At 41.2% G+C, this 25742-nt stretch overlaps 4 protein-coding genes across 9 annotated transcripts in view; 3 read left to right on the forward strand and 1 right to left on the reverse strand.

Annotated features, from left to right (window-relative positions):
• LOC104940361 (DENN domain-containing protein 3) overlaps positions 1 to 3800 on the forward strand; it is a 17649-nt gene extending 13849 nt beyond the window's left edge. For all 3 annotated transcript variants that reach the window (XM_027286300.1, XM_010756950.3, XM_027286301.1), the window contains exons 22-28: positions 172 to 279; positions 1260 to 1399; positions 1801 to 1961; positions 2045 to 2181; positions 2473 to 2591; positions 2878 to 3015; positions 3183 to 3800. In XM_027286300.1, the coding sequence (XP_027142101.1) occupies positions 172 to 279; positions 1260 to 1399; positions 1801 to 1961; positions 2045 to 2181; positions 2473 to 2591; positions 2878 to 3015; positions 3183 to 3401 (1022 nt within the window). In that variant the 3' untranslated portion in view covers positions 3402 to 3800. The remainder of the gene's footprint in view (positions 1 to 171; positions 280 to 1259; positions 1400 to 1800; positions 1962 to 2044; positions 2182 to 2472; positions 2592 to 2877; positions 3016 to 3182) is intronic.
• A 485-nt stretch (positions 3801 to 4285) lies between these two features.
• Positions 4286 to 13149, reverse strand: LOC104940311 (ATPase H+/K+ transporting subunit alpha). Its single transcript, XM_027286302.1, has 24 exons — positions 12439 to 13149; positions 11738 to 11842; positions 11419 to 11478; positions 11012 to 11215; positions 10799 to 10912; positions 10544 to 10678; positions 9959 to 10076; positions 9543 to 9811; positions 9289 to 9367; positions 8847 to 8966; positions 8556 to 8665; positions 8240 to 8374; positions 7929 to 8121; positions 7649 to 7824; positions 7376 to 7512; positions 7080 to 7230; positions 6734 to 6902; positions 6373 to 6527; positions 6069 to 6192; positions 5671 to 5816; positions 5394 to 5527; positions 4744 to 4845; positions 4552 to 4643; positions 4286 to 4467 (listed from the first exon to the last, which is right to left on the reverse strand). The coding sequence occupies exons 1-24, from the start codon at positions 12448 to 12450 to the stop codon at positions 4439 to 4441; spliced, it is 3069 nt and encodes a 1022-aa protein (XP_027142103.1). The 5' UTR covers positions 12451 to 13149; the 3' UTR covers positions 4286 to 4438.
• A 3875-nt stretch (positions 13150 to 17024) lies between these two features.
• tbrg4 (transforming growth factor beta regulator 4) lies at positions 17025 to 23279 on the forward strand. Of its 3 annotated transcripts, none has more exons than XM_010756888.3 (11): positions 17025 to 17154; positions 17558 to 18075; positions 18190 to 18510; positions 18782 to 18956; positions 19461 to 19618; positions 19701 to 19811; positions 19907 to 20051; positions 21369 to 21611; positions 21756 to 21867; positions 21983 to 22097; positions 22718 to 23279. In XM_010756888.3, the coding sequence occupies exons 2-11, from the start codon at positions 17653 to 17655 to the stop codon at positions 22817 to 22819; spliced, it is 1905 nt and encodes a 634-aa protein (XP_010755190.3). In that variant the 5' UTR covers positions 17025 to 17154; positions 17558 to 17652; the 3' UTR covers positions 22820 to 23279. The 3 variants fall into 3 exon arrangements, with proteins under 3 accessions (XP_010755190.3, XP_027142106.1, XP_027142105.1); XM_027286305.1 differs by lacking the exon at positions 17025 to 17154 and adding an exon at positions 17195 to 17288; XM_027286304.1 differs by lacking the exon at positions 17025 to 17154 and adding an exon at positions 17313 to 17404.
• Positions 23280 to 24948: 1669 nt separating this feature from the next.
• The window catches only part of nacad (NAC alpha domain containing), a 13439-nt gene continuing 12645 nt past the window's right edge, over positions 24949 to 25742 (forward strand). The window contains exon 1 of one of the 2 annotated variants that reach the window (XM_027286850.1): positions 24949 to 25456. In XM_027286850.1, coding sequence (XP_027142651.1) covers positions 25372 to 25456 — 85 coding nt within the window. In that variant the 5' untranslated portion in view covers positions 24949 to 25371. The remainder of the gene's footprint in view (positions 25457 to 25742) is intronic. The other variant, XM_010756889.3, reaches the window with a different exon arrangement.

Raw genomic sequence — 25742 nt, forward strand, 5'->3', positions numbered from 1 at the left:
ATTATATTTATTTTATTTTTAATTGGATTAATTGCATTAGGTCATTAGGAAATTACAATGTCCATGAGCTCAAGGTTGTTGTTGTCCAAAGCTCAAATATGTTCAGTGTGCTATCTCATAATACGAAGACAAGCATCAAATAGAGATGTCATTGTGTTTGTCTCTGACCAGTGCCTATGATGGTGCCTAAAACTACCTCAGAGACTCTAAAACACAAAATCAACCCGTCACTGGACCTGGCTGAACCTCAGACTGTACATGTCCTTCTATACACACCAGGTAATATATGGAGCAATTTTCCCCTTCATGTTTGTTTATTTTTATTGCCCTAGTTTCATGAAATGTATCTCCCTGTTGCCTCTTCATAAAAACTAACTGTCCTTCACAGTCCAGAGAATGAATGAAGTTTCTGTGTATTGATAATTAGTTTATGCTTTTAATGGTAATCAGTGTTCATGTGCCTTAGATTTTCTGTAAGCATTATTGTCTCTGTTTAGTTTACTGTACCGCTGAACGTCTTAGGTGCACTGGTGTCACAAGACACCCACAGTTAGTCATCCTAATGAGCACAGAGAGGACAAACATGAAGATGTGTGCCTGTGCAAAATCAAATTTGTAAGTTAGGCTCTAATCAGTTTCTTAGCTGGTTTAATCTTTCAGCATTTAAGCATGAGGTTCAAATATGTAAATCCATGCACGTGTGCGTGTTTGTGTGCATATCTTGTACATGTTTGTATGGCAACAGATGCTCCAGTGAAGCCTGTTCACATAACTTGATTAGTCTTGTTGTGCTGTGTATGAGCAGGGAGGATAATGGTGTTCTTGTTAGTCTCTCGCTTGTTTACACTGTGACGGGGGAACAAAAGCATCTGGACACTCTTCTGGTTTGAGATTACTGCAGTCCAACCGAGGCTGACGTATGCTAGAATGTGTATTGATTTGTTATTTATGTCTATCAAAGTCTCTGCCAATAACTGCTGTAATTTATAACCTGTTTATCAGCACATATGTAAATATAAAACTCTAATTACTTATTTGTCAGCTACCTAATTATTATCCTGTCTATGTATTTATTGCAACACTTACAAATACTGTGGCTCTGACTGTAAACGGTGGCAGGTCTGGGTTTTTATGTCCCTACACACTTAAACCACCCTGCTGAGCTGAGCAATATGTTTTTTTTTACTGCATACAGTCAGCTCTCATAATTCACTGGTTCACTGCTCCCTCACTCTTTGTGTCTTTCTTGCTTTCTCCAGGTCACTTGACTTACAATGACTCAGGGGGTATGATGAACCCGAAGCTGTGGGTGGCTCTCAGTGGGGGCAAAGTAGTTGTGTTCGATGCAGCTAGCTGGTCCATGCTGCAGGACTGCATCCAGGTCGGAGAGTCACAGCTGGTGAGAGGGGACATATGCTCTATTTCTAGGAATAACATTTATTTAAAGAGGCACTCCACCAAGATCTGTTTACCTGCATTGTCTTTGTTGATACTACCACTGGAGGGTGCAATTCATTCTATGTTAAATTTTTCAAAATTGAATACAGCTGTATTTAAACTAAACAACTGCAGAATCTGTAGGAAAGGAACCAAGATTTTGTGAAGCCGGAAGTGTTGGTTTCCGTTTGTAGTCCGAGTAGTATTGACCAATCATGTTTAGTGGGCTTTGGTTGTAAGTGTCAGCGTGGAAAGTAAAAGAGGTGCAACAAGTTGTGTATGAAGTTGCTAAATGGACTGTGGAGGCAGTCTTGGTCTGGATATCTGTTTTCCGGGTATCAGTATCACAATGTCATTATGTAGAACTGCATGCTGGGATTGGTCCAGGAGCAGGTGTGGATTGGCTCTCAGGACTCGGTAATCTACATCATTGACACTCACAGCATGTCCTGCAACAAACAGCTGACTGAACACAGACATGAAGTGACTGGACTCACTATGGACACCAGAGATCAACACAGCAGGTAGAGACATGATTATCTGTAGCTGTCAGTTTTTATTAAATGTGTGTCAACGTGTTGCAGGTGTTTAATCAGTCTTTTCCCAGTCAGCAGACATATTCCTGCAGCTGCGATGGGACGATTCTGCAGTGGGACTCAGCCAGTCTCAAAGTAAAGCGACAGTTCTACCTCAGCTGTGACCGTCTCTCTTCTATACAGATCCATAATGGCACACTGTGGTGCTGTAAGTGCACACATTTCCCTTTGCTTTCTACTCTTGCAAAGTTTTTTTTTTTTCACACATGCTCAAATAAGAAACTTCAGTGGCACATATTGCTCTCCACTGAAAGTTTCTTCATTGCTCACTGGCTGAACATACATCATCATCTATCTATTGCAGGTATCTTCACTTCATCGTGTAAACTACAAGTCAACTATAAGACCTACTGAGCTGTATATGCCTCTCTAAGTATACCTGAACCCGATAATGAATCGTTGAACAGAAGTGTGTGTGTGTGTGTGTGTGTTTGTGCAGGTTGTGGTGACAGCATTATGGAACTAAAAAAGAGTGGGACACCACAAAAAAGGATAGCGCTTCCTGACGACTTCCAGAGCATGTCCAGTAGCTTCAGCTGCTTCATAGTCATCCCAGAGGTGAGTTTGCAATCCTCAGATAATACGTCTATCAATTAGGTAGCAAACATTCAGTTGAGTAGCAAGTCAGTCATTCAGTCTGCTGTTCTGTCATTCAGTGAAACATAATTATGCAAATCAGCAGGATGTTAATTTCAACGGTTCATAGAAAAAAAATACTCCTGAGTTTGGCATCTAGACAGTTAAAATGTAACTGGGACAGGGAGACATTGGAACCACTGAAACTGAGTGAGTCAGGTATTTCCATTTCCAACCATTTGACACCTTTTGTGTCTGTTTGTTCCAGCGAGGTCAGTTGTGGACGGGCTGTGCAGACTCAGGTGAGCTGTGTCTCTGGCACACTAACAACCACAGACATCCATCCAAGAGAATCTCCCTGCCGGGCAGTTCAGGGGTCACCTGTATGATTCGCGTCAAAGACCAGGTGAGCTGTGATACATGATGGCTAACTTGTTTGTGTAGGTAATGCATGTTGAACACCAGCGATTCATTTTTAGTGATGTCATTCATATGGTAGTGTGCTTTTACGGGACATATTTGTGTTGCCAACATCCACTGCTACCTTTTCTTGATGCTTCCTCCTCCCTGCAGCTCTGGGTGGGCTGTCGTGGCCGGGCTGGTGTCGGAGGTCAGTGCGATGGTCAGCTGAGAAGTCAGGTGATGGTGATGGACCCAGAGAGCCACACTGTGGCAAAGGAGCTGCAGGCCCATTCGGACAGCATCCAGACGCTCTGCTCTGCCGAAGATCGCTATGTCCTGAGTGGCTCTGCACGCCGTGATGGCAAGATTGCCATCTGGAAAGTGGAGTAGAGTGCAAAGACAGAAAAGAGGACAAAATGTTGAAGAGTGAAAATGAAAAATGAATGGACCGGTAGAGGTGCAACGCACAAAATGGTAAAAGCCCTTAAAGAATAACATTTTGAGACTTTTAAGGAAGAAAAAGCCCTTAAACAAAATTTAGACTATATGTGAAAGTGATTTGGTTTCTGACACTGGTCCTGAAATATGAAGAGCAGCTCTTTTTCTTCTTGGAAACAAACCTTCTAAGCATGAGATGTGAAAAAGGTTGTCTGTGCCTTTTGTTGTGTTCCGTTTTACAAAGTTTATTTAGTCTAGATGTCAGCACCAGTAAGATATTGAAATGTCACAATATAATTGTCATTCATGTTTTGATATTAAGCGTTTATAATAAATTACATTTCCATGTATTATGTAATGTTTGTGTGCAGTCCTGCTCTGGGTTGTTTTGCTTGAAGAAATGTAATTCTCTGAAGCAGTTGGCTGGCATTAATCCAACAAGCACTGATTTCTACTAGTATACTCAAATCAAATTGCTCTTTGAAACATCTTTTTGCACACTGTATATTCTTAGACATGAGGCACTTTGGTGCACTCTGGTGTGTCAGATCAATTTAGAGACTTCTAGCATTAAGCATTAAACCATTTTCCAGAGTGAATCACAAGTACCACGTTAAATAAGTCTGTATTTATGAATTCTTTACTATTCTGAATACAACTTTCAGATAAAACACACATGAAGCAATATAGAATACAAAGGAAATGCAACTTTTGTTACTGATTTAAGGTCATCATCAGCCTTAAAATCCTTTTATTAGTACAAATACAATGCAGCCACAGTCAACTAGCTGGAACACAAAGGCTCTTTGTGAATTGTTCATTAATGTCTTTTTTTAAAGGATTTAGGCAAACTCTTGACACTAGAAGATGTCTTAAGCTATAAATACACAAAATGAACAGATGAATGGTGAATTGAGTAAGCTCATCTTGGTTTGCAGCATTCTCTTCATGATGCTTTCATGCACATGGATGAATGAGCTTCTGTGGTCTCAGTAGTATAATTCCTGATCCCACCAACCTGAGAGATTACAAACCAAAGATTATTAAATACTGATCGATGTAGAGATGTTAATGATGATTGTTGAATGATAAAGAATCTTACTTCCTGGATATCTTCTGACTCCCAACTTCCTGATCTCGTCATAGACAAAGATTAAAATACCGTATGGAACAGGAACAAACCACCACTGGACTCTAGAATAAAAACGGAACATGTGACATTAGGCCACAGGCTACAATTTGTTTTTTTTCCTCAATCTCAAATATGGTGACCGTGTGAACGAGGCTCTCTTACCTGATAGGCATGAAATTGAAGATATTGGGCATTCCAGGGCAGTAACAAAGCAGATTACCCAGGCAGAGCTGGAAGACTATGGCACTAACAAGAACACGGTTCCTGCACACAAATAAACACATAAATAAAAACCAAAAATCCAGCTGGAATCATGTTGCAATCAGAAGCAGATTCATTCAGATAAAATTGTTTCCATATGTAATGGATTGACAGAAACATAAAAAAGGCCTCCTCCATTTCCAAATGACTGCACAAATTAAAATGTATCCCACATCTTTACAATGTATTAAACTATTAATGAATCACAAAATAAGGAATTTAAAGCACTTGATTTGACTCCTTATAGCAACCTCCTCATTAGCCGTACAAAATGTGTTTGTATCTGGTTGTTCACCACAAAAGCAGCTCATTCAACCTATTTTAATGATGTGACTATAAGACCCAAAAACACAGGCACCGTCTTGGAATAAGCGGTGAACACTCTCAAGTTGGAATATTTCTAAGGTATTCTTCCCATTCTGCTCATAACTGAATGCAGTATGAGCCTCGGAGGTGTTAGTGATACAGACACAGAATTAACTGTGTGAATTTTAACTATCTAAAAAAACATTTTGCATTTTGATTCATGTCAGTGTTGGGTCTTAACTGACCTGAAAAAGCCTTGCTGGAACACAGAGAGACGTCGAGTTTTCCTGATCAGCACATCTGAGATCTGACAGATCTCTATACTGACGAAAAACACAGTGTAGCACGTGTACTCCTGGTATAACCTCTGACTGAAGGACTGTAAGCAGAGGAGAGGACATAAAGGGAGGAGTTATTTGGTTTCTGTGCTGACAAAAATACAAACATTCCCTTCACCAGGACACATTTTTGTGTCCGCAGATTGAAAAGGGCCCAAAGGTAGGAATTCAGGTCTATACTAACCCATTCTTGTCCATAGCTGTCCTGTAAGTCTTGAAGACGTACGTCCTCCCACTGAGAACGCAGGCCAACGCACAGGAGTGGATACCATCCCTCCTGGGCCATGGCTGTGAAATAATCTGTAAAACCTGCATAAGACTGGATGGCTCCTAAAACAGAGAAATAGGAAATGATAATGTTGTTTTAAGAGTGTATAAATAAACTCAGTGGCTGTGTGACACCATTCAGGGAGCATACGGAGCTGTCAGTGTACTCTGTTAGACGTATTGTCTTATCTACTTTATTGTTAGTACACAACAGTGGAAGATGTGTACTGTAACTGTCTATTTTATGAACTAAATCTATTCAATCAATTCTATGTAACTAAGGTTAACACAGTAGGAATATACAGTATGTCTCACCTATCTGGAAATATGAGTACACAGCCAGAGCTTCGTTTACCAGACGATCACGACGAGGATTCCTGGGCTTCAGGTGCATGATGTCACTCTCTGCTTTCTCATAAGCCAGAGAGACAGAGGGGAACTACAGGAGAGAGGGGATTATAAAAACATTATATCAATGTACGGCAGACATGAAAATGAGGAAGATAATGATGAAGATGAGGCAGGAGTATTATCAACAAAAATATCTGAAATCAGAAAATAAAAAGCCAGTTTGATAACCATGACTGCTTTTACTGGTGCTAATGAAGTAATTACTCACAATGTCAGTGGCCAGCTCAATGAAGAGGATAGTGATACAGCCCAGAGGAAGAGGCACGCTGACGGTGATGTAGATCAGATATGGAGTCAGCTCAGGGATGTTCTTGGTTAGTGTATAAGCAATGGACTTCTTCAGGTTGTCAAAGATAAGACGGCCTACACTCAAACACACACACAGACAGAATCAGGAGAACAGAGAGAGTAGTTATGATCTCCCCCCTTGTACGACCTCCTGTTATCACGTGAACGAAGATCCAAACGTAGGGTAAGCAACGACTAGTGAACCATCTCTCAGACTGTGGACATTGAGTTAAGATTGTTTTGTCCAAAACATACACAATTCCTTCCTCTCTAAGTCTCACCCTGCTCCACTCCTGTGACAATAGAAGCAAAGTTGTCGTCCAACAGAATCATGTCTGCAGCATTCTTGGCAGCATCTGATCCTGCAATTCCCATAGCGACGCCAATGTCAGCCTTCTTGAGAGCAGGAGAGTCGTTCACACCATCGCCTGTCACAGCAACGATGGAGCCCTGTGGGGAATCAAAGGTGAAAATATGTCACACAAGCCTTAAAGTGTACACACAACCCTCCCAGGGGAACGCACTGAAATAAGATACTCACTGAAACTTCAAATGACCAAACAAATCACTTGATTATTGCAGGATTAAGGTGGCACAGTGTGTGTGCACATCTGTGTGTTTATTTACCAGACGTTGACAGCTCTCCACAATAATCAGTTTCTGCTGAGGGGATGTTCTCGCAAACACCATCTCGGGATGATTGCGCAGTGCCTCATCTAACTCATCACTGCTCATCTCTTTCAGCTGACCACCACTGATCACACAGGCACGGGCATCCCTATACACAGACACAATAAAAAGACAAAGACACATGCATGCATTCAGACACAACGGTCCAGTGAGTGAACATTACACTGCAATAGACAGACAGTTCCTTGATATGTCATGGAGGTTTTAAAGTGTGACAGAAGTGACGCGAATACCTCTTGTTGACTTGTTCGACAGGTATGCGCTTCCTCTGGGCAATATCTTCCACTGTTTCACTGCCTTCTGAAATGATGCCAACATTAGCTGCTATTGCCCTTGCTGTAATTGGATGGTCCCCAGTCACCATGACAACCTGAAGTTCCAACAAAAAGAAAAAGAAAAAGGTTATGAGACGAGGAAGTGAAAACACAGCAAAATTCTGCACTATAAAAAGTCCAACTCATTCCCAAACAAGCTGTTCGTGTGTATGTAGGGCAACGTGAACACACCCTGATACCAGCAGTACGACATTTCATCACTGCATCGGGTACAGTGGCTCTTGGGGGGTCAATCATCGAGATAAGACCAGCAAAGCACAATCCTGATGTGGTGAAATTCATCTCATCTGGGTCAAATCGAAAGCCACGAGGAAACTCTTTTTCATTCAGATATATATGACAGAAACCTGGGGAGGGGGGAAAAAAGGAACAGAAAAAAAAAAAATCAATATAGGCTACAGAAAGCAAAAGCATTTTTCATTATAGCAAGCCAAATGAAGTACTCTCTAACCCAGTACTCTCTCTCCCAGTCCTCCCAGGTCCATATAAGCTGTCTGAAAAGCTTCACGCCACTGCTCATCCAGAGGCAGCTCCTGGCCCTTTATCAAAATGGTAGAGCAGCGCTCTAAGATACGTTCTGGTGCTCCCTTCATCACCAAAAGATAGCGTAGGTCCAAAGGATCTTCCAATTCATGGATGGACAGCTGGAGAGAGATGGAGGGTTGATAAAAAAAATAAACAAACAAAAAAAAAAAACTTTTGCCCTCTATTCTTCTGATTTCCAGTATAGTAATTGATCATGGTTGACACAAAGCCGCTCACCTGGAACTTGTTCGTAGAATTGAAAGGCACCTCCACCACTTTCTTGAAGCGATTACGGTACTCCACAATGTTTCCAATAGTGAGCTCGGTGAACTTCAGCAGAGCTGTCTCGGACGCGTCTCCCACCACTATCCTCTGTGTGAGATGGTAAAGGGTTAGTTACAAAGAGACAAAGGGAACAAATCTTTTCTTATAATCATTTAGACAAAGGGCATTCATTTAAGCAAAACTAGAATAATGTAGACAAAACTGTAATATACAATTGAGTTTGAAAATTAGGATTCTCTTCTTCTCTCTTAAAACACTTAATTTGTACCTTAGGAATAGGTACACCTTCCTGACCAGGTCTGAATGTAGCCCTGTTACACAAGGAAGCCACTCTCCCCAGTGAGCGCCATGTTTCTGATGACTGGTCAAAACTCTGACCTGGAAAGCACATTATTACATTATTACTGAAAGATACATTAGCAATAATTTATCAAACACCCGTAATAGTTGAAAAAGTGACCCACAAGTTAGCTTTTTATAGTTTATATTATATTAATATAATAGTCCTTGCAACACATGTATTGACTGATTTCAAAACAGGCTTTTATCCTGTGTTTACCTGACTGATCTTCGGTGGTATCAGCAGCGTGGACCTGATTGTCGAACCAAAGGTGAGCTACAGTCATCCTGTTCTGAGTCAGGGTACCCGTCTTATCAGAACAGATCACAGAAGTGGAGCCTAAAAACACACAGTTTAAAAAGGTTACACACATAAACTGCACATACATGCATGTTTGGATACCTTAACAGAGGCCAAACATTTCAGTCATTATGCTTCAGGAGTTGTGGAGTTAAATTAAGAGGTGGGGATGTAAGAATGTGTGATCAAAACATATTCTTTGTATGGGTTCAATCTAAATTTCCAAAAAGAGAACAAGGATTCCCTCACTTTGCAACTTTCTATTACAGTTTAGATCATAGATCTGCAGTATATATAGATCATTCAAGACACTAAACTCACCAAAACTGTCCAGATGTGTCTGGTGTTCAGGGATACTAACCTAATGTCTCCACAGCCTCCAGGTTCTTCACAACACAGTTCTTCCTGGCAAGTCGTTTAGCAGTCAGAGACAGACATACCTGTTAACGGACACAAGTTACTACAGCCTGCAGAACATAATGAACTAGACCATCCACATTTATTTAGCATAATTTTCACTAATGCACAGGACACAATTTTACATTGGTTTCCTCAGCTGGAAACTAGACACCATAAATGGTATTATATAAATTCACATTTGTTGCAGTCACTCACAGTAACTGTAGCAAGTAGCCCCTCTGGCACATAAGCCACCACGATAGCCATGAAGAAGATCATAGCTTCCAGAAAGGCATATCCGATGAACATGGCGACAACAAAGAAGGTAAACCCAAAAAAGATTGCAAGACCAGCAATGATGTCGACAAAGTGCTCGATTTCTATGGCGATTGGTGTCTTCTCGTTGCCAACACCACTTGCCAAGGTGGCAATCCGACCAATGATGGTACGATCACCTGTGTTGATGATCACACCAGTAGCAACACCTGGAGAGGAGAGGTGAGTTATTGTCATGCTGCCCCTAAGCTATAGTGAAAGAATTTATAAATATAAAGACTTAAATAAATGACCAGACAGATCTAGGCCAGGCCATGTGCTGTATATGCATGTACTGTATGTACTGTTTACTGTACCTTCCAGACAGGTTGTAGAGAAGAAAGCAATATTTCTGGTCTCCAGTGGATTCTCATGGGTACATTCTGGGCTCCTGGTTTGCGGTTCAGACTCCCCTGTCAAGGACGAGTTGTCGACCTGGCACACAAAGTGAATTTACAAAATGCACGATAAAAAAGGGTGCAAATAGAGGATGTCTCACCTTCCCCCCAGATGTGACACAATTTAAAGGAATGGGCATTTTAAAAAATACTGGCCACATATGCTAATAAATCCTACTGGCACAGAGCTTACTATTTAAACAGTACATTAAACTGAATCCTACTGGCACAGAGCTTACTATTTAAACAGTACATTAAACTGAGGAAGCTCCGATCAGAAGGTCAGCGTTTTCTAAAGTTGGAAATGGTATTTCGGTTATAAACATTTTGGCATTGTATTCTGGTGTTGGAGAAATAACTGATTTTATGTGAACCCAATAGTAAAAGGAAAGAAATCTCAAACTCTGACTCTCCTATCGTGCATTGTGACATGTTTTATTCATTTTAACAAACAGTCTCTGCCCATATGTATGTATAGATGCACAGCGTATGTGTGTGATCTACCTTGCAGCCATGACCAGTGATGATGCGAATGTCAGCAGGGACTCTGTCTCCTCCTTTGATCTCCACCAAATCTCCAACCACCAATTCATAGGCATTGATTTGGTTTTTCTGGCCGTCACGGATCACAATGGCTTGCTATTTTTGTTAATTGGGAGTAAGATTAACAAAGATGAGTGAGTGAAGGAAACAAGAGAGTGACTAAAAAGAATAAAGAGATATAATCAAAGCGAAGCCATGACATGTAGTGAAACTCACCTGTGGCACCAGATTCTTGAAGCTGGCAATGATATTGGTACTCTTGAACTCTTGGTAGTATCCAAAACAACCAGTTACCACGACAACAGCAATTAGGGTGATGGCCAAGTACAACTGAAGTGAGAAAGAAGAAAATCATAAAAACATGCATTCTATCTCTGTTTTCTGACAGTGAAATAAAGTGGAAACACTCCAAATGGAAATATAAGTTACATCGTCAAAGCAGGTGAAGTTCCCTCTCGCAAGTTCAATTCCAAAGGCGATGAAGCAGATGACAGCTGCGACCCACATCAGACACTGCAGACCTCCAGCCAACTGCCTGGCAAACTTCACATACTCTGGAGTACCTTTAGGTGGTTTCAGTTCATTAGGACCGTCTCTCTCCAAGACCTGACGGGCAAAGGTGGTGGTCAGACCCTGTAAAATGAAAAACAGTTGAAATAAGTATGGTTGGAAAAAGAAAATGGAAGTCATTCAAATCACTTTCTTAACCACACAGAGGGAACAGAGGAGGGTTATGTGTGTGAGGAGTAAATAAATGAATAAAAATCAACCTTTATGAAGAATGAAGTGACAAAATAAAGACACTGAATAAAGTCATTATAGAAGAAATGTCTTACCTTGGTAACACTGGTGGTGTACCTCATTTCTAGTTCTTCAATTGTAATCTCATGGTCGTCCTGCAGGAGGAGACAAATCACAACACTGATGCAGAACAAAACATGATCAAGGTCATCTATTCATAGCAGGTTGGTGATTATACTGTAAGGCAACAGTATAATCACCAACCTGTATCACTAACTAAATCTCTACTGTGTTCTACTATATCATCTCATCTCAATATTTACAACACAAAACTAACGATCCATGAATTTAAAGCACTGCCATACATTACAGGTCTCACTGTGTCTTGCTTTGACAAATCACTCCATTACTTACTATATCCATTTCTTTCTTCATGCCCTCCAGTTTCTCCTTCTTCTTCTGCTTCTTCTTCTTCTTCTTGTCCATGTCTCCATCCATCTCAAACATGTCGTACGTGTCCTAAATGCAGACAGCAGTTATCAAATTATTCATAAGCATACATATATGCAGGAATTCTATCTGTCAGGCGACTTGACATTCTTTTATGATATGGATACGAAATGTAGTATTTTTTATCTACTGTGTGCTCTTTAAAAGGGACTGTGCATTACGCTTCGAACTGTTCATTAAATGAACATATTTGCATTAAATACATTTAGTTTGTAATAAATGAACTAATCTTGACACTTGGAGTACATTATGTCCATGCCAATCGAAGAAATCACATGCATTCTTAAGTGACTTTATCTGATGGCATAAATTTACATCATAAATCATAAAAACCTCATATAAAAGGGCAAATAACTGCATTATTTTGCTCATCTTTAGGTACTGACACCATTACAAAGTAGACATTTGTACTATTTTAAGTGTAAAAACTAGATAATAAGGAATACAGTAGAATATATAAAGTGCATACAAAGACACTGGTGATAGATTATTATTAGGAACTCATAACAATGAGATGTATGTCAACACGAGCAAAAAATTGCCACTATTCTGTTCACAAAATACTTTTTCTGAGTGGTCATCAGCTAATCAGCTGGGTCTCCTACCTGTTTACTCATGGTTGCAGGTGGGATAGGGGGCTGCTCTCCTAAATCGATGGAGGTCCAGACCACTCGATCCTTTTTCGCCCCCGGAATTTTGGCTGTCAGTTATCGTCCAGTCCCAAACACACACACCCTGTTTCTCCCTCTCTCTCACACACACATATACACACACACAATGGTCAGAAACAGGACAAATTGTCTGGAAAAGCCTTTTATACATGACAACTCCCCTTTTGATATGCACATGCGCATGAACACACATTTATGTTTAAACACGTACTTTAATACGAGGACCTGCGTAAAACGGTACCTCAGGTAGCAACAATGTCACCCCTAGTCAGGACGCAAATACATACAAATACACTCATATCATAAGCTATGCGTAGGCAAGTGTTCCTCTGGTATCTCTTATCTCTACTCAGCACGTTTCTTATCCTGATAAACTGATTGGAGTAAAGAATAGAGGAGCGGTGAAGGTTAAAACACACCAATGTCATTCATACCAATCCGCCTGACATTGCACTGCATCAATTTAAACCAAACACACTACTGTGCACTATTTCCCATCGAGTCATTCTGGGGTTTGAAATTGAATTGATTGCCTTGATAAAGTGAACATTAACTGAGAAACACAATACGAGAGAAGAAATCAAACTCAAGCTTGTGCAATCCACAGCCTGACAGCTGTGCCACCAGGCCAGACAGCCAGTGATGCCCTGCAGCAGCACACAAACCTAAATACGAAGAGAGGAGACATCAGGGAGAAAATTGCCTTCAGCTGGAGTTAATGATCAGTCACACCTGATGCCAATCCCAGCTCATCAGCAGGGCTCCAACAGGTAGCATCAAACAGAGAGGCAGGTTAATGGTGTCATCATGTCCACTGTGGTTGTTTCCTCCTGCAGGCTAAAGTGGTACAGTGGCTGGCTATGTGTTTACTCTGATGACCACATATTCTTTCTCCTTTCGCCAACCACCCCCTCCTCTGTCTGCCACTTCTACCCAACGCTGTCGGCATGTTTGATTAATACCCTCTCAGCAGGTGTGTGCAGCTCATTTGTCATTTGTCCGAATGTGATGCCTAGCTCGCGTTTCCACCACCAAAACTCACTAAAAACAGAATCCATGTGTAACTACCATGATTCATGGAGAGCTACAGCACAAATATGAGCAAACATGATAACTTGAACCGTGCCTCATAACTCTTTGTCCTGTGGTTTAAATCCTGCCACTAATTTGAAAGGTTGATGCAATTAACACAATATACATAGTATGTTAAAACTATACAGTACTGCACTGTGGTACATGAAAATTAGAGGTATACAAACGCTGCCTTCTTAAAAGAGGCACTGAATTGGATTTGGGTGAATAAAGAAAACACAGTGGAAAAAAAACAGGAAAGAAAAGGAACTTTGAAAGTTGAAAAAAAAAAGACATCGGCCTATCATCAGCTGATATTTTAACGTACTATTTATAACTAGGTAGTCTTTGTAACGCTCAAATAAATAAATAATAAATAATAATAATAATGTCTCAGCACCTTCAACTTTATCTGATCAGTTCACAGTATTGAAACTGAGACACTGCATTTATTGATTCGCTTTTTCTTTTTTTTACACAAACAATTTCTATTTCATTTAGTCTTTATGGTTATAAGATATAAGATTACAGACTGTAGGATAAATTGTAATTATGAAGTTTGTTTTTAAGAATAATGACCAAAATGGTTGATGAAGAACATCAAGTACAGTTCAGTGACATTCATACCTTGGCACTAACCTGTGCTAGGCAGTTGAGGGTCATTATATCAAACATGCGTCAGCTGCCCACTCTACATATCAAGAACCTCTGACAAAAACCATTACACTTGTAGAGGTTAAAAAGGTACACTATTTTAAATACAACGTCAGATAGTGACTCTATAATTAATCAGTAATATTATTTATTAAAATGATCTCACCCAACCATGCTTACAGATCTAATTTTGATACTAGACAGTAAGGGAAATCATTAATCAAATGAGGACATTACTTAATTATTAATGTAATTAAAAAACAACATTATTTTAAATCCTATAATGTTATATTACGCCGTATCAAAGAGAAGTAAGTAAAAATGGAGCTGAGGTCACTGTGTCCCTTAACTGTTCCTGCAGAGAACAAGTTGCATGCTGGGTAAATAACAAGATAAGTCGCGTCTAAAAGAGTCAACATTGTACGGTATTGTATACTGTAGAGTGACAGTGGCTTTGTAATCAAAGTAATGTTATCAGTCTGATTTTATCAGCTAATTACACACATACTGGGGAGACAGGTGAACAAGGGTCGAACAGAGGGGATGATGGGGTAACAACAGAGTGAGAGACAGATGCCCTTTGTAGCCAAGTAAAAGGGTTGGTTCATCCAAATGACAAACAAAATCCTAAGTGTGTGCATTATTACCATAACAGGGGCATATAGGAAAACAGATCATACATTTATAAAATGTCCTTAGTCTGAGCACAACAAAATCTAAAGGGGACTGAAAATCAGGACATTCCCTGCTGTACATATGTTCATTATGTTATTATATTGTTTTGTTACATTATGTCAAAAATGAGCAAGTCAACAACTGTGCAAACAGCTAAACTAGTATACTAATAATACTTACTAGTCCAACAGCAAGAAGCCAAGCCTTTATGAAGCTCTTCACCAATGTCTAAAAACCTAAATTAATTCTTGTTCGACAACTTCTTGCTCTGTCTTTCCTCTGTTGTCCTCTTAGGCCTCTTCACCTCTGCCATACCCCAGAAACTGATGAACCCCGGCCAGTGTTATGCATACTAGACATGACACTGGAAATCCAAAGCTACTGTGCTTTCAGTGTAAATGCTCCCACACAGTTTGCCACACTTTACTGTCTCTCAGAAAACTGTAAATCACCAAGAGTTCAGGTCAACTGAAGCTACATTACCTCCCAGTACTGAAAACAATGACAGTATAAAGAATGGACAGACCATGTGTGACGTCACCCACAGGTTTCTAAAGCACCATTTTGAAGATATCAAAAGAATATGTAGCACTGGCTGCCAGCATTTTGGCAGTATTGCTTCTTCCATCTCCCGGCTAATCTAAAAATCGGCAAAGATGTGGATTATCGGCACACTTAAGGCAAGCCGATGATACCTGAGTACTCTAGTAACTGCTCTTTCCTGTCAATCAGCCCTGCTGTGGCCCAATGATATCATGGCTTACCATGATATCATTTGAACTAGTGAGTTAAAAAAAAAATTCACCCAAAGTACAATTGTCATTAACAGAGACATTAGCTATACCAAAACTGATTTTTTTTTAACCAGGCTGTAAACATGTTTGTTCTTGTTGTAAAGTTTTAATATGGGTGCTTATAGAAACAGACTCACTTCTGCAGCCAGCTTTAAGTGGCTGCTTGAGGAATTACAGCACCTCATTGCATTGGCTTCATTTCCCAGCCACAGAGGTTGCCACTTGACAAACTAGGCCAAATTAGTTTGAGCTACATTTAATGAACTGCCAAATGACATGTCATATCCAAGTTTTACAGACGTGCTGAGTCACAAACACACCTGAACATTAACTAGTTGTGACTGTACACCACATTACCCTGCTGTCCAAAATCTGTTGGACAATGACATTTTATCTGCGAGCTACACTTCTGGCCAATTACAGCAGCATCCGCGGGTCACGTGATACCACGCCGCGACGTTAGTGATGGGGAGTTCAGCTCTTTTCAAAGATTCGGCTCTTTTGGCTCGCCTCCCTCAGAAGAGCCGGCTCTCAAATGGCTCTTTTAGCCTTCTATATTAGCCTAATTTAGCGATTATGAATGGTTTATGTGCTAGTAAGCACTTTTTCATTCAGTATTTTCATAAAATGCTTATTTTGTCTGTGCAGGTTTGTTGTTTTGCAAACTCTGCACTCACTCACAGTCTCCAATATCATTGAAATGCAGCCAGATGCTGCATCATTCTTTTTTCAGTCTTCACTTTTTTTTCTCTCTCTCACTGTTGTGTGTACCTGGCCCGTACCACGACACTTGACGCCTTTTGTCCACACAGGGGCGCCGTATAGGGGGGAAAAGTTAGGACAATTCCAAGGGCCCACGACTGACAGGGGCCCCAAAAAATAGGTAAACACCAATATAAAATTATTAAACCATCATCATTGAGTATATATATTTCAAATATAATGATGAAATTAATTCTTAACTCTTTGTTTTTACGTGTTTTGGCCAGTAAAAGTCAAATAAAAATGGCCTTTAGCACATTTTTATGGTGGCTTTTAATCATCAAATAGTGAACTGCACTGCATACTGTATGCAGACTTGCATGCATGTACAAATTACCAGCAGTAAATATTGTGCCAGTACTAGTATTGAACTACAAGTAACGCAAAACAGTTGCAAGCCTTTAATTAGAGTTATGTAAAGCTTTTGATGGGATAGTTAGGTCCTAGAGATGTGGTGACAATGTGCCCAATTTGATTTTTTTGTTGATCCTAGTTTGATTGCTAGTGTGCCCATCATCAAAATAAAGTCCTTTCCCACCTGCTTGATTTCTGGGCAGGAGCAGCCAAAGAGTCGGCTCTGAGAGCCGGCTCGTTCACGAACAACACATCACCACGCGACGTCACCTTCCTGCGACTCTCCCTGACTGATCTCTCCATGTGAACAGCTTTCAGCAAAGTTATCGTTAAATGATCGGTAAGTCGTGCATGAATGTGACAGCTGGTGGTGCTGTGTGGTCCCTGTCTGCACTCTGGCTTTGATTAATTAAACTTTAAACAGGGGACTGAATCAAACGCGGCCGATCAGCGGCTCTTCCTTCCCTCGACAAGGTCAGGATTACATGAGTGGAGGAAGATCCACGATCCGGCTGCAAGAGGTGTCGCTTCAGTCAAAGTTACAGCAACAGATATAAAGCTGATCTCAACCGAGATACATTATTGTCACAGTGAGCCTCAGTTAAATGTACAGAGGAGCTGCTACACCTGTCACACACGTCTATTAAAGCTGAATCAAGCATTTGGTTGACATGTATATTATTACAATATTTGCAATGTTGAATGAAGGCTGCTTTAACCGCTTCGCTGAATCCCCTCCATAGGTTTACATGTGGGATGGTGACACCAGCTGCCAAACTGTGAGATACCCCTGTCCCTCCTTTCCTACCCGGGGCCGCTGTCTTGTCTTTCAGTCCAAATGGCCAGCCGTCTCTTGAGCAGATACAGCCGTCTGCTCTGCAGGGCCTCCTCCAAGGCCCCAGCTGCTGCTGCCGCCACTGCTCGACTCCTTCCACCTGTAGCCGGGCTTGCAGAGGTGCAGAGGGCTCAGGGATGGCCGTGGGCCACAGAGAGGTTAATGTGCGAGGGAAAGACAGTCACCAAAGAAGAGAGCTTTTCAACTATGCCTACACGCACCCAAGTGGATGAATTGGTCGATGTGGCGGAAGTGCCGGAGGACGTCCTTTTGGCCTGGGCGGATCATGGAGGAAGTGCTAATCAAGCAGCTACTGCCCTGATTAAGTGGACTCAGTTGGTGATGAAGACGAAGGCCAAGGAACAGCATCCTGAACTTATGGAGGATCCAAGGCTACTGAATATGATAGATACTTTATCTCAGGAGGTAAAGAACCCAGATACAAAGATGGACTGATACAGTCATCATGTAAGGTGACTGGCATTCTATTCTAGCCCGTGCGTGTACTCATGTCCGCGTGTGGTTTCTGATTTCTTTCAGGTGTCTTCAGTGTGGAACAACACTCTAGTGTCTGTCCTGCAGGCTTTCTGGGTTATCAGTGTGCCCTCCACTGATAAAGCGCTCAGATCCGTTCAGACTGAGGTCCTATGGCGAATCCGCAGGCTGACCTACAAGCAGCTGGGCCACCTGATATATTGGGGGGCAGGCAGGAAGAGACCGCAGGATGTGGAAATAGTGAATGCTGCAATAAAACAGATTGAACTGCGCTGGACTGAAATCGCCGACGCTAAAGTTGTCAGTGCACTGATATCCAAAGGATATCTCATGCCGCCTGCTTTGGTGGACAGACTTGAAGACAAGGTATCAGAGATATAAACATTCATCATCATTTAATACAGAGTTAATGTCCCAGATAAAGGTGATGCCTTATCTGAGCCATGCTGCCTTAACCAAACTGTATGCACGGCAGATAGTATGAATGTAATGTCATAAGAGTATTAAAATGAGATTTTACATATTTAATAGTATAAAATATAAGCATGTAGAAAAAAAACACAATGATGAATAAATGTGACCAGTGACCACAAGTTACACACACCTATGAGCAAGGCATCATCTGTCTTTGTTGCAGGCTTTGGAGCTGGCAGAGGGCTTTACAGCAGAAGACATCCGCAGAGTCTGTGTATCTTTGGCAGCTCAGAGCCGCAGATCTGTCCCGCTCCTCAGAGCTTTGTCCTACCACTTTCTCCAGAAGCCGTCGTCACAGTTCACCACTCCACTGATACTGGACATGGCTTTTGCATACGGTAATAATAAACATTGATGATCGTAACATATCTATTAACACTGAAGGCATGCCTAAACCAGTACAGTATAATAAAGAGCATAGTGTATGTCAACATCTTAACAGTCCCATGTGTCATTTTGTTTTATTTGCTTCCATCTTGCCTTTTAAACCTGATGTATAGATGTTTTAAGAATTATTGTAAAATGGTCAGACAACAGACGAAGTTCAAACAGGAAACTTAAAACTTTAAAACTCATTCATGGGTACTTTATTTATTTTGATTTAACACTGAAAATTCCAGCTTTAATGTCAGTACAAATGGTCTGCTGTTGGTAATATTTTGCCTCCCCTTTCTTTTTTACTCTTTTATTTCTATTTCTATTCATTCTTTTAAAACGTGATTTGTTTTATCTATGCAAAAAAATCTCGTAGACTGTGTAGTGAGACTCTAAACTGAATACAGCCCTCTCTACTCATATTATATAATGCTAACAGTAACAGCTTTGCCTTTGTCTTTCTATAGGGAAGTTGAATTTCCACCATTCTCAGGTGTTTCAGCGAATGGCCTCAGAGTTGTTACCCAGAGTTCCTGAGCTCATCTCCGCCGATGTCACACGCTGTGCTAAATCACTCGGCTTCCTCAAGTGGCTCCACATCCCTCTATTTGAGGCCTTTGCTGAGGTCAGTCATACACTTAACACAAACTCTAAATACGTTAATTTTTAATTTTTCATCCACTCACTGTGTTTATTCTTTCCTCCAGCACTACACAGCAAACAGTCAGAACTACAGTACCGCTCAGGTCTGTAATCTGCTCATGACTTTTGCCAGACTAAACTTCCAGCCCAGAAAAGGAGACGAGTTCTTCAGCAAGGTACTAACGACATTAAAGGCTGTCTGTTGACTGTACATGGTTGCTTCTACTTCCTACTTTAATTGTATTTTCTGCGTGTGGCATTTTGTGTGAAGGTTCACTCTGTGCTGGAGGACTCTCTCTCAGGCCTGGAGCCTTTCTTGCAGACAGATGTGGTTTGGTCTTTGTGTGTGCTACAGCAGGCCAAGCCCCACTACCTCATCCCGCTCACACAACAGGAGCATGTCACGAAACTGTCAGGTAAGACACATAGCTGTGGGTGTTCATTCTTCTTCTGTGTATTCCTTTTTTGTATAAATAGTGAATTTATAAATATGTGGATACACACTTTGGGTGTGTGGAGTTAAGCTCACATGTATTGCTGCATATATCACTGTCAGGAGTTCAGGGGAACCTTTTTGAAGTAACGCACCTGCTCCTCTAAACTAGGAGAGGTTGTTGAAAGTGGTTCAGACACCTGGTAGAAATGCCGCCCTCCAACAGCTCACGTTAACTTTTCTTGGGACAGAAACAACACAACAGCAGTGAACTTAATGAACCAATGTGTCGCCAAGCACAATAAAGAATGTATTATATAGTTCTGATAATGAAAATAATCATTTATTCAATGAACTTTCATCATTTATTGACATTTATCTAGCAGAAAAGACAAATATTTACTGGTTGCAACTTGGTAAATTTGCAGATTTTCTTTATTTAATATTTGATTTAAAATGAATGAATTTATTAATCCATGATGGAAAATGAAACAACAATCTAAAATCTAAAAACAACAAATGAAAAGTTAGAATTGAAAAAAAAAAAAAAAAAGTAATAATAATCATTTGATGTTGATTTAACTATACATTTGCATTCTCACCAAGTGACATTACATTTTTAATTATCTTGGTTGAATTAGTCAATACTTTTGACCTGCATTTCCATGTGGTTATTAGGCCAAAGAGTGGATGGTGACTTGGTGAAACACCCTGAACTGCTGTGTTGGGCAGGGCCAGTAAAAAACTATTTCATAATAACATCTAAATATCAACACCTCTTACTAAAAATATTCATTATTAATGAACCATCCATTTACAAAACAGATGACCAGCCTGAGATTTCAATATCTCGCCAGTTTTTCAACATTCAGTCAGTCAGCTGTCATTACAGATGTGTATTACAATTCACAGATCACTGTGGATCTACAAAAAAAAATGTCAAATGTATTTTTAGAACTGAAAAACAGTACTGTGTTTTAGGTCAAGTGAACAACCATGACGTGCATTTTATTAATGAAAAAAATTAATTTGAGTCAATGATTTTTCTGCAGTTTTCACAGTTGCAAAGTCATCCAGTGCACTACTTCTGCCCACGGGCAATACGTTTGAAACACCTGCTTTTTTGCCAAAATAACATTTCAGCTCAGTAGATGGCAGTGCAGCACCAGTTGATTTCTGGTTATACGGGGCTCATCAAACACAGATATAAACACCACATTGACTAAAACAAGCTTGAAGTGGTTTTGAAAAGTACCGATGCCAGCGGATTGTCAGCGCTCATTCTCTTCTCTGTCTGTAGGGAACAATCCAGTTCGAGTGGAGAGCTATCGGCTGAAGCTCCTCCACATTGATGCTACTCTCCAGTTAGAGCATCCAGGTTCCTCAAATACTCCATCATCCCTGAGTGCACTGTTTGAACCGGCCAGCAGCTCCACCGTCTCCCCCCTGCAGAGCAATCTGAGAGAGACTTTACAGAGTTTGGTGGGTGGGAGGACAGGGGTCCTTCGCACAGGGGTTGACACTGTGTATGGATGGACTATTGGTAAGGGGGTAAAGGTGGTCCATAGAGATATGTCGTCTGTTTATTTTATTGTTGGAGTTTTACCCTGTAAGCAACATTTACCACACCTCCTTAAAGGTGAGCCAGATAGCTGTTTTTATAGTTGACATTTTCTTCTCTAACTAGACGGAGAGTTGGTAGTGGATTGTGACAACAAACCAATTGACATGTCAATGCTGAAAGCCCCTCATCTACCCAGTGGAGGAGGAGACCAGGCTTTACCTGCAGGGGCACATCGGTGAGTCATACAAGAGGAAATGGGATGTTATTTTTGCTTTATCTGTTCTTCTCTTGCTCTGGCTGTCTGAAGTTAGTTTTTACTCACTGTTCCGCTCACTTCCATCTTTTTTTAGGCTTGCTTTCATAGCTTGGGAATTTCCAAACTTTGGCTCAAAGAGTAGAGACCTTCTGGGACGGTTTGCCATGATGAAGCGACATCTCCAGTTGGCTGGCTTAGTCACAGTGGAGGTAAGAAGAGGCAGGATAACCCATCTTTGTAGCAGTGTTTGTGATCTTGATTTCATTACTTCCTTTTTTTTTTAAACCGTGATCAAGTTACTTTTTCTATCCCTGCTGATGGGGTGAACTGAGCTATTTGTTCTTCAGATCAGAATTTCATTACACGGTCACTAAAGCCTATTTCAAAATGAATTTTCTGGTATGTTGTGTTTGCTGTGATAGTGAGTCATATTCCAGTGAACAGAGGCAGAGAAGCAGCACTGCTCCTGCTGTATCTGACATGCTTACAATGGATCTAATATTTTGGTAGAGCTGAGAGTCAGGTGGGTCTCGCTGCAGTCTGTGGTATAAATAGAGCTCGAGCCGCAGCTCTGCCTCATTTAGGCCGATCCAAACTCTCTCTCTCTCTCACTCTCATCTAGGACAATGTCCTTAGCAAAGAGTAGCATCACTTGCCTCTCAGGTTTGCAGTGCTGCAAGATGCAGCTGCACAATTGTATTGGTTTTTTTTGTGTGTCTGTAAATATATGACAGTAACTTGAGTTATGTGCTCACTGGTGATGAGAAGGTAGTTACTCTTTAGCTCTTAAAAGAAAACTTTTCAAATCCGCCTTTTTGTCCTCTTTCAGGTACCTTATTATGACTGGCTGGAATTGAAGACAGACTGGCAGAAACTGGCGTATCTAAAGGATAAAATGGGGAAGGCTGTGGCCGAGGAGATGGCCAAATGAACCCACGAACCCTCGAGCAAATTTGCAGACTCAGCTAAATCAGAGCTTTCCCAACCAAATGGGACCACAGGGAATGCACGCTTACACCCACATTCACACTGAGAACAGAGCAGAAAAGCTCTCATACTCTATCAAAAAAAAAGAAGAAGAAGAAAAAAAAATCATATTTTCACTCTGGTTACCTTGGCAACGTGTGGGGCTTTCCCTGTTTCCATAGAGATGGCGAGAGTTTTGGAGCAAGAAAAAGACAGAAATAAACACAACAGCGAGTCCTTCTGTAGAAATGATATGATCTGTAACTAGGTCTTTGCATCTGGGCATGACATGTCAAAACAGAAGCACCTGAGGCCATTTGTAGAATTCTGACCATGCTTAATATCAGCATATGAGTAGATTGGAATAACTTAATTATCTCTGTGAATGTGTGTCATCTTGTGATGAAATAAATTGTTTTATTGTCTTTTTTTTGTCTTTTTATTTTTTAGGATTCAGACTCAGGATGTTGAGAGCATGTGTGTGTGTGATGTGCACATTTTCTTGAGCTCTGTACAGTCAGGGGCCACTTTAGATTGAGTGTGGTATTCAGACAGAATATGTTTCATTTCACATCCAACAGCTAATGGCACACCCATCTGGCATGCTGGTGTGAGTGCATCAGTATTATTAGCAAACTTAACACAGCTTCATCCAGTGCTTAAGTAATTTATTCCTTTGCATCAACTGATTTTGGGTTTGCATTATGAAATAAGAAGCATTTAAAGTTTGACTAATGAATATATCTTTACATGTTTCTTCGAGTACTCTGTTTTAAATTTTGATAATTAAAAAAAAAAATACTGAATCTGTGGTAATCTAAATGTTTCTTTAAAGAGACAGCAAGGATATAGATTCTCAGATAAACACTTTGCTGACCTGAAACTGCTTACACAACATGGGCAGCAGCAGCAGCACTCTGACATCAGAGGCTGTTGAGTGGCAGAGGGAAGAAAACTGACAAACGTAAGCCTCATCCAGAGGAGAGAAAACGAGTTCAACTGAAAGGGAGCCAAATTATGACACAAAGCCAGAGTGACGAATCAGGTAACAGGAAGTGATACACACGAAGATGAATTGTTATTCTCATAAACCATCACATGATTTAGTGCTATGGCGGCTATCTCATTCTTAGGGGATTAATTGATTGATTGATGGACTGTTGACAAAGCACTTCCTGTATTGAACTCCTTGGTCATAGTATCACGTGTCTGATGGGTTAACAGTGTGCAGCCGATGTGTTCAGGAAAAGAGCTCACCTCACTTGTTTTCTTTCAAGTTTCTTTCTTAATGAAGTAAAGAAGGAAGCTGTGTTGCTGTTTAATATAACATATATTTTAATATGAAACTGTCAAAATTGTGAAAATATTGTTCCTGCTCTGCCTCTGACCAATATCTGAGAAGTGCTACTGTGCACATTGTACCTATAATTGGAGTCGAGAACTCACAAACAAGCTGTTTATCAGCATCCATATTTGTTGAGGTCACCTGGATTGCACAGAGGCTATTGGACATTATCCTCACTTCTGCTGAGCTGGCACTCTAACACTCCGGTTGCCATGGAAACTGCCCATGCTTATCATTTGGCTCAGTGCTGTCGCCCCCTCTCTGTCGTTCTATTTCCATCTATCTTTCCCCGCGTTTTGTTATCTTAAAAGTAGAGAAGCACAGAGGAGAACAAAGAAGAGGTGGCTAAGATGGAGGGCAGAGGCAGATGCTATAGCTGCCCCCAAGGGGGAAATGTCACCCTGATGAATCCCAGGGGATGCTATTAGAGCAGGAGGCAGAAGGTATAATTAGCAGCACAAGTTTAGGTTTTGTTTCTGCCCTTTGTTTTGTTTTCCTTGAATCCCTCTCCTTTCCTTGATTTCTCCATCTTTCTCTTGTTTTTGCAGTACTGGTACTTTCCTTCAAGGTTAGGGGCAGCACTGAGAGAGCAGTAGAGAAATCTGCTGACATCATCTCTCAAGATCCAGTCATAGCTTGGCTGAGAGAGGAGGGGCAGAGGAGGGGGAGAGAGAGAGATACATGGAGGAAGCAAGGGAGGGAGGGAGAGAGGGGGGAGGGTGATGAGGAGGAGAAGCAGGAATTGGGCATCAAAAGAGAATACTGCAGCTCCCTCTCAGATTCTACACACACACCCTCACACATAGACACACGCACACTTATTCAGATGAACTGGATCATGAGGCTCTAAAACACACGCCCACAACAGCAGCATCACCGCAGAGAGAGAGAGAGAGAGAGAGAGAGAGAGAGAAGCATATACTCCCATCTCTCACCGTCACTCTTCCTCTCTTCATCTTTCTCATTCTGTCTCATACACAAACACACACACACACACACACACATAGACAGACACGTGCTGCGGGGAAAGATCTGAGTGCTGGGTCGCTGAGCATTCAGGTCCACACCCCTCCCCTTCTTCTTTCTCCCTCTCACTCTCTCCCTGTTCACCTTGTCTGTTCCGGCTGTATGGTTTATTGTTGCGTCAGAGCCAAAGAGAGCCAGCGAGAAGCATGCCGGGGGAGAGCACTCACAGATCTGTCCCCACCGACAAGCATCCAGAGCAGGGTGCTGAGGAGACAGGGCTCCCTGGACCAGGTAGGACCTCTGGAGGGGGGGTTTGGGGATGGAGAAGGGAGAACGAGGTAATTCAGTCAGTAGATACGATGAGAAGAGAGGATGAGGATAGCAGTGTGAAATAGAGAAAGAGGGACAGCTGGATGGAAAGCAGGACAAATATATAGAGACTATTGGGCTGGTGAAAGATCTGTTTGACACTGTGGAGTCAGTTTGGATGTGGGTCATTTCTCTCTGTTGACATGTGCAGTCTGAGTGAGATGTGATTCAGCTGCATGTTAGCTTCTTCACTAAACCGCATGCCCCC

This window comes from Larimichthys crocea, chromosome XIII, assembly GCF_000972845.2.
Source record: "Larimichthys crocea isolate SSNF chromosome XIII, L_crocea_2.0, whole genome shotgun sequence".
Classification (NCBI taxonomy): domain Eukaryota; kingdom Metazoa; phylum Chordata; class Actinopteri; family Sciaenidae; genus Larimichthys; species Larimichthys crocea.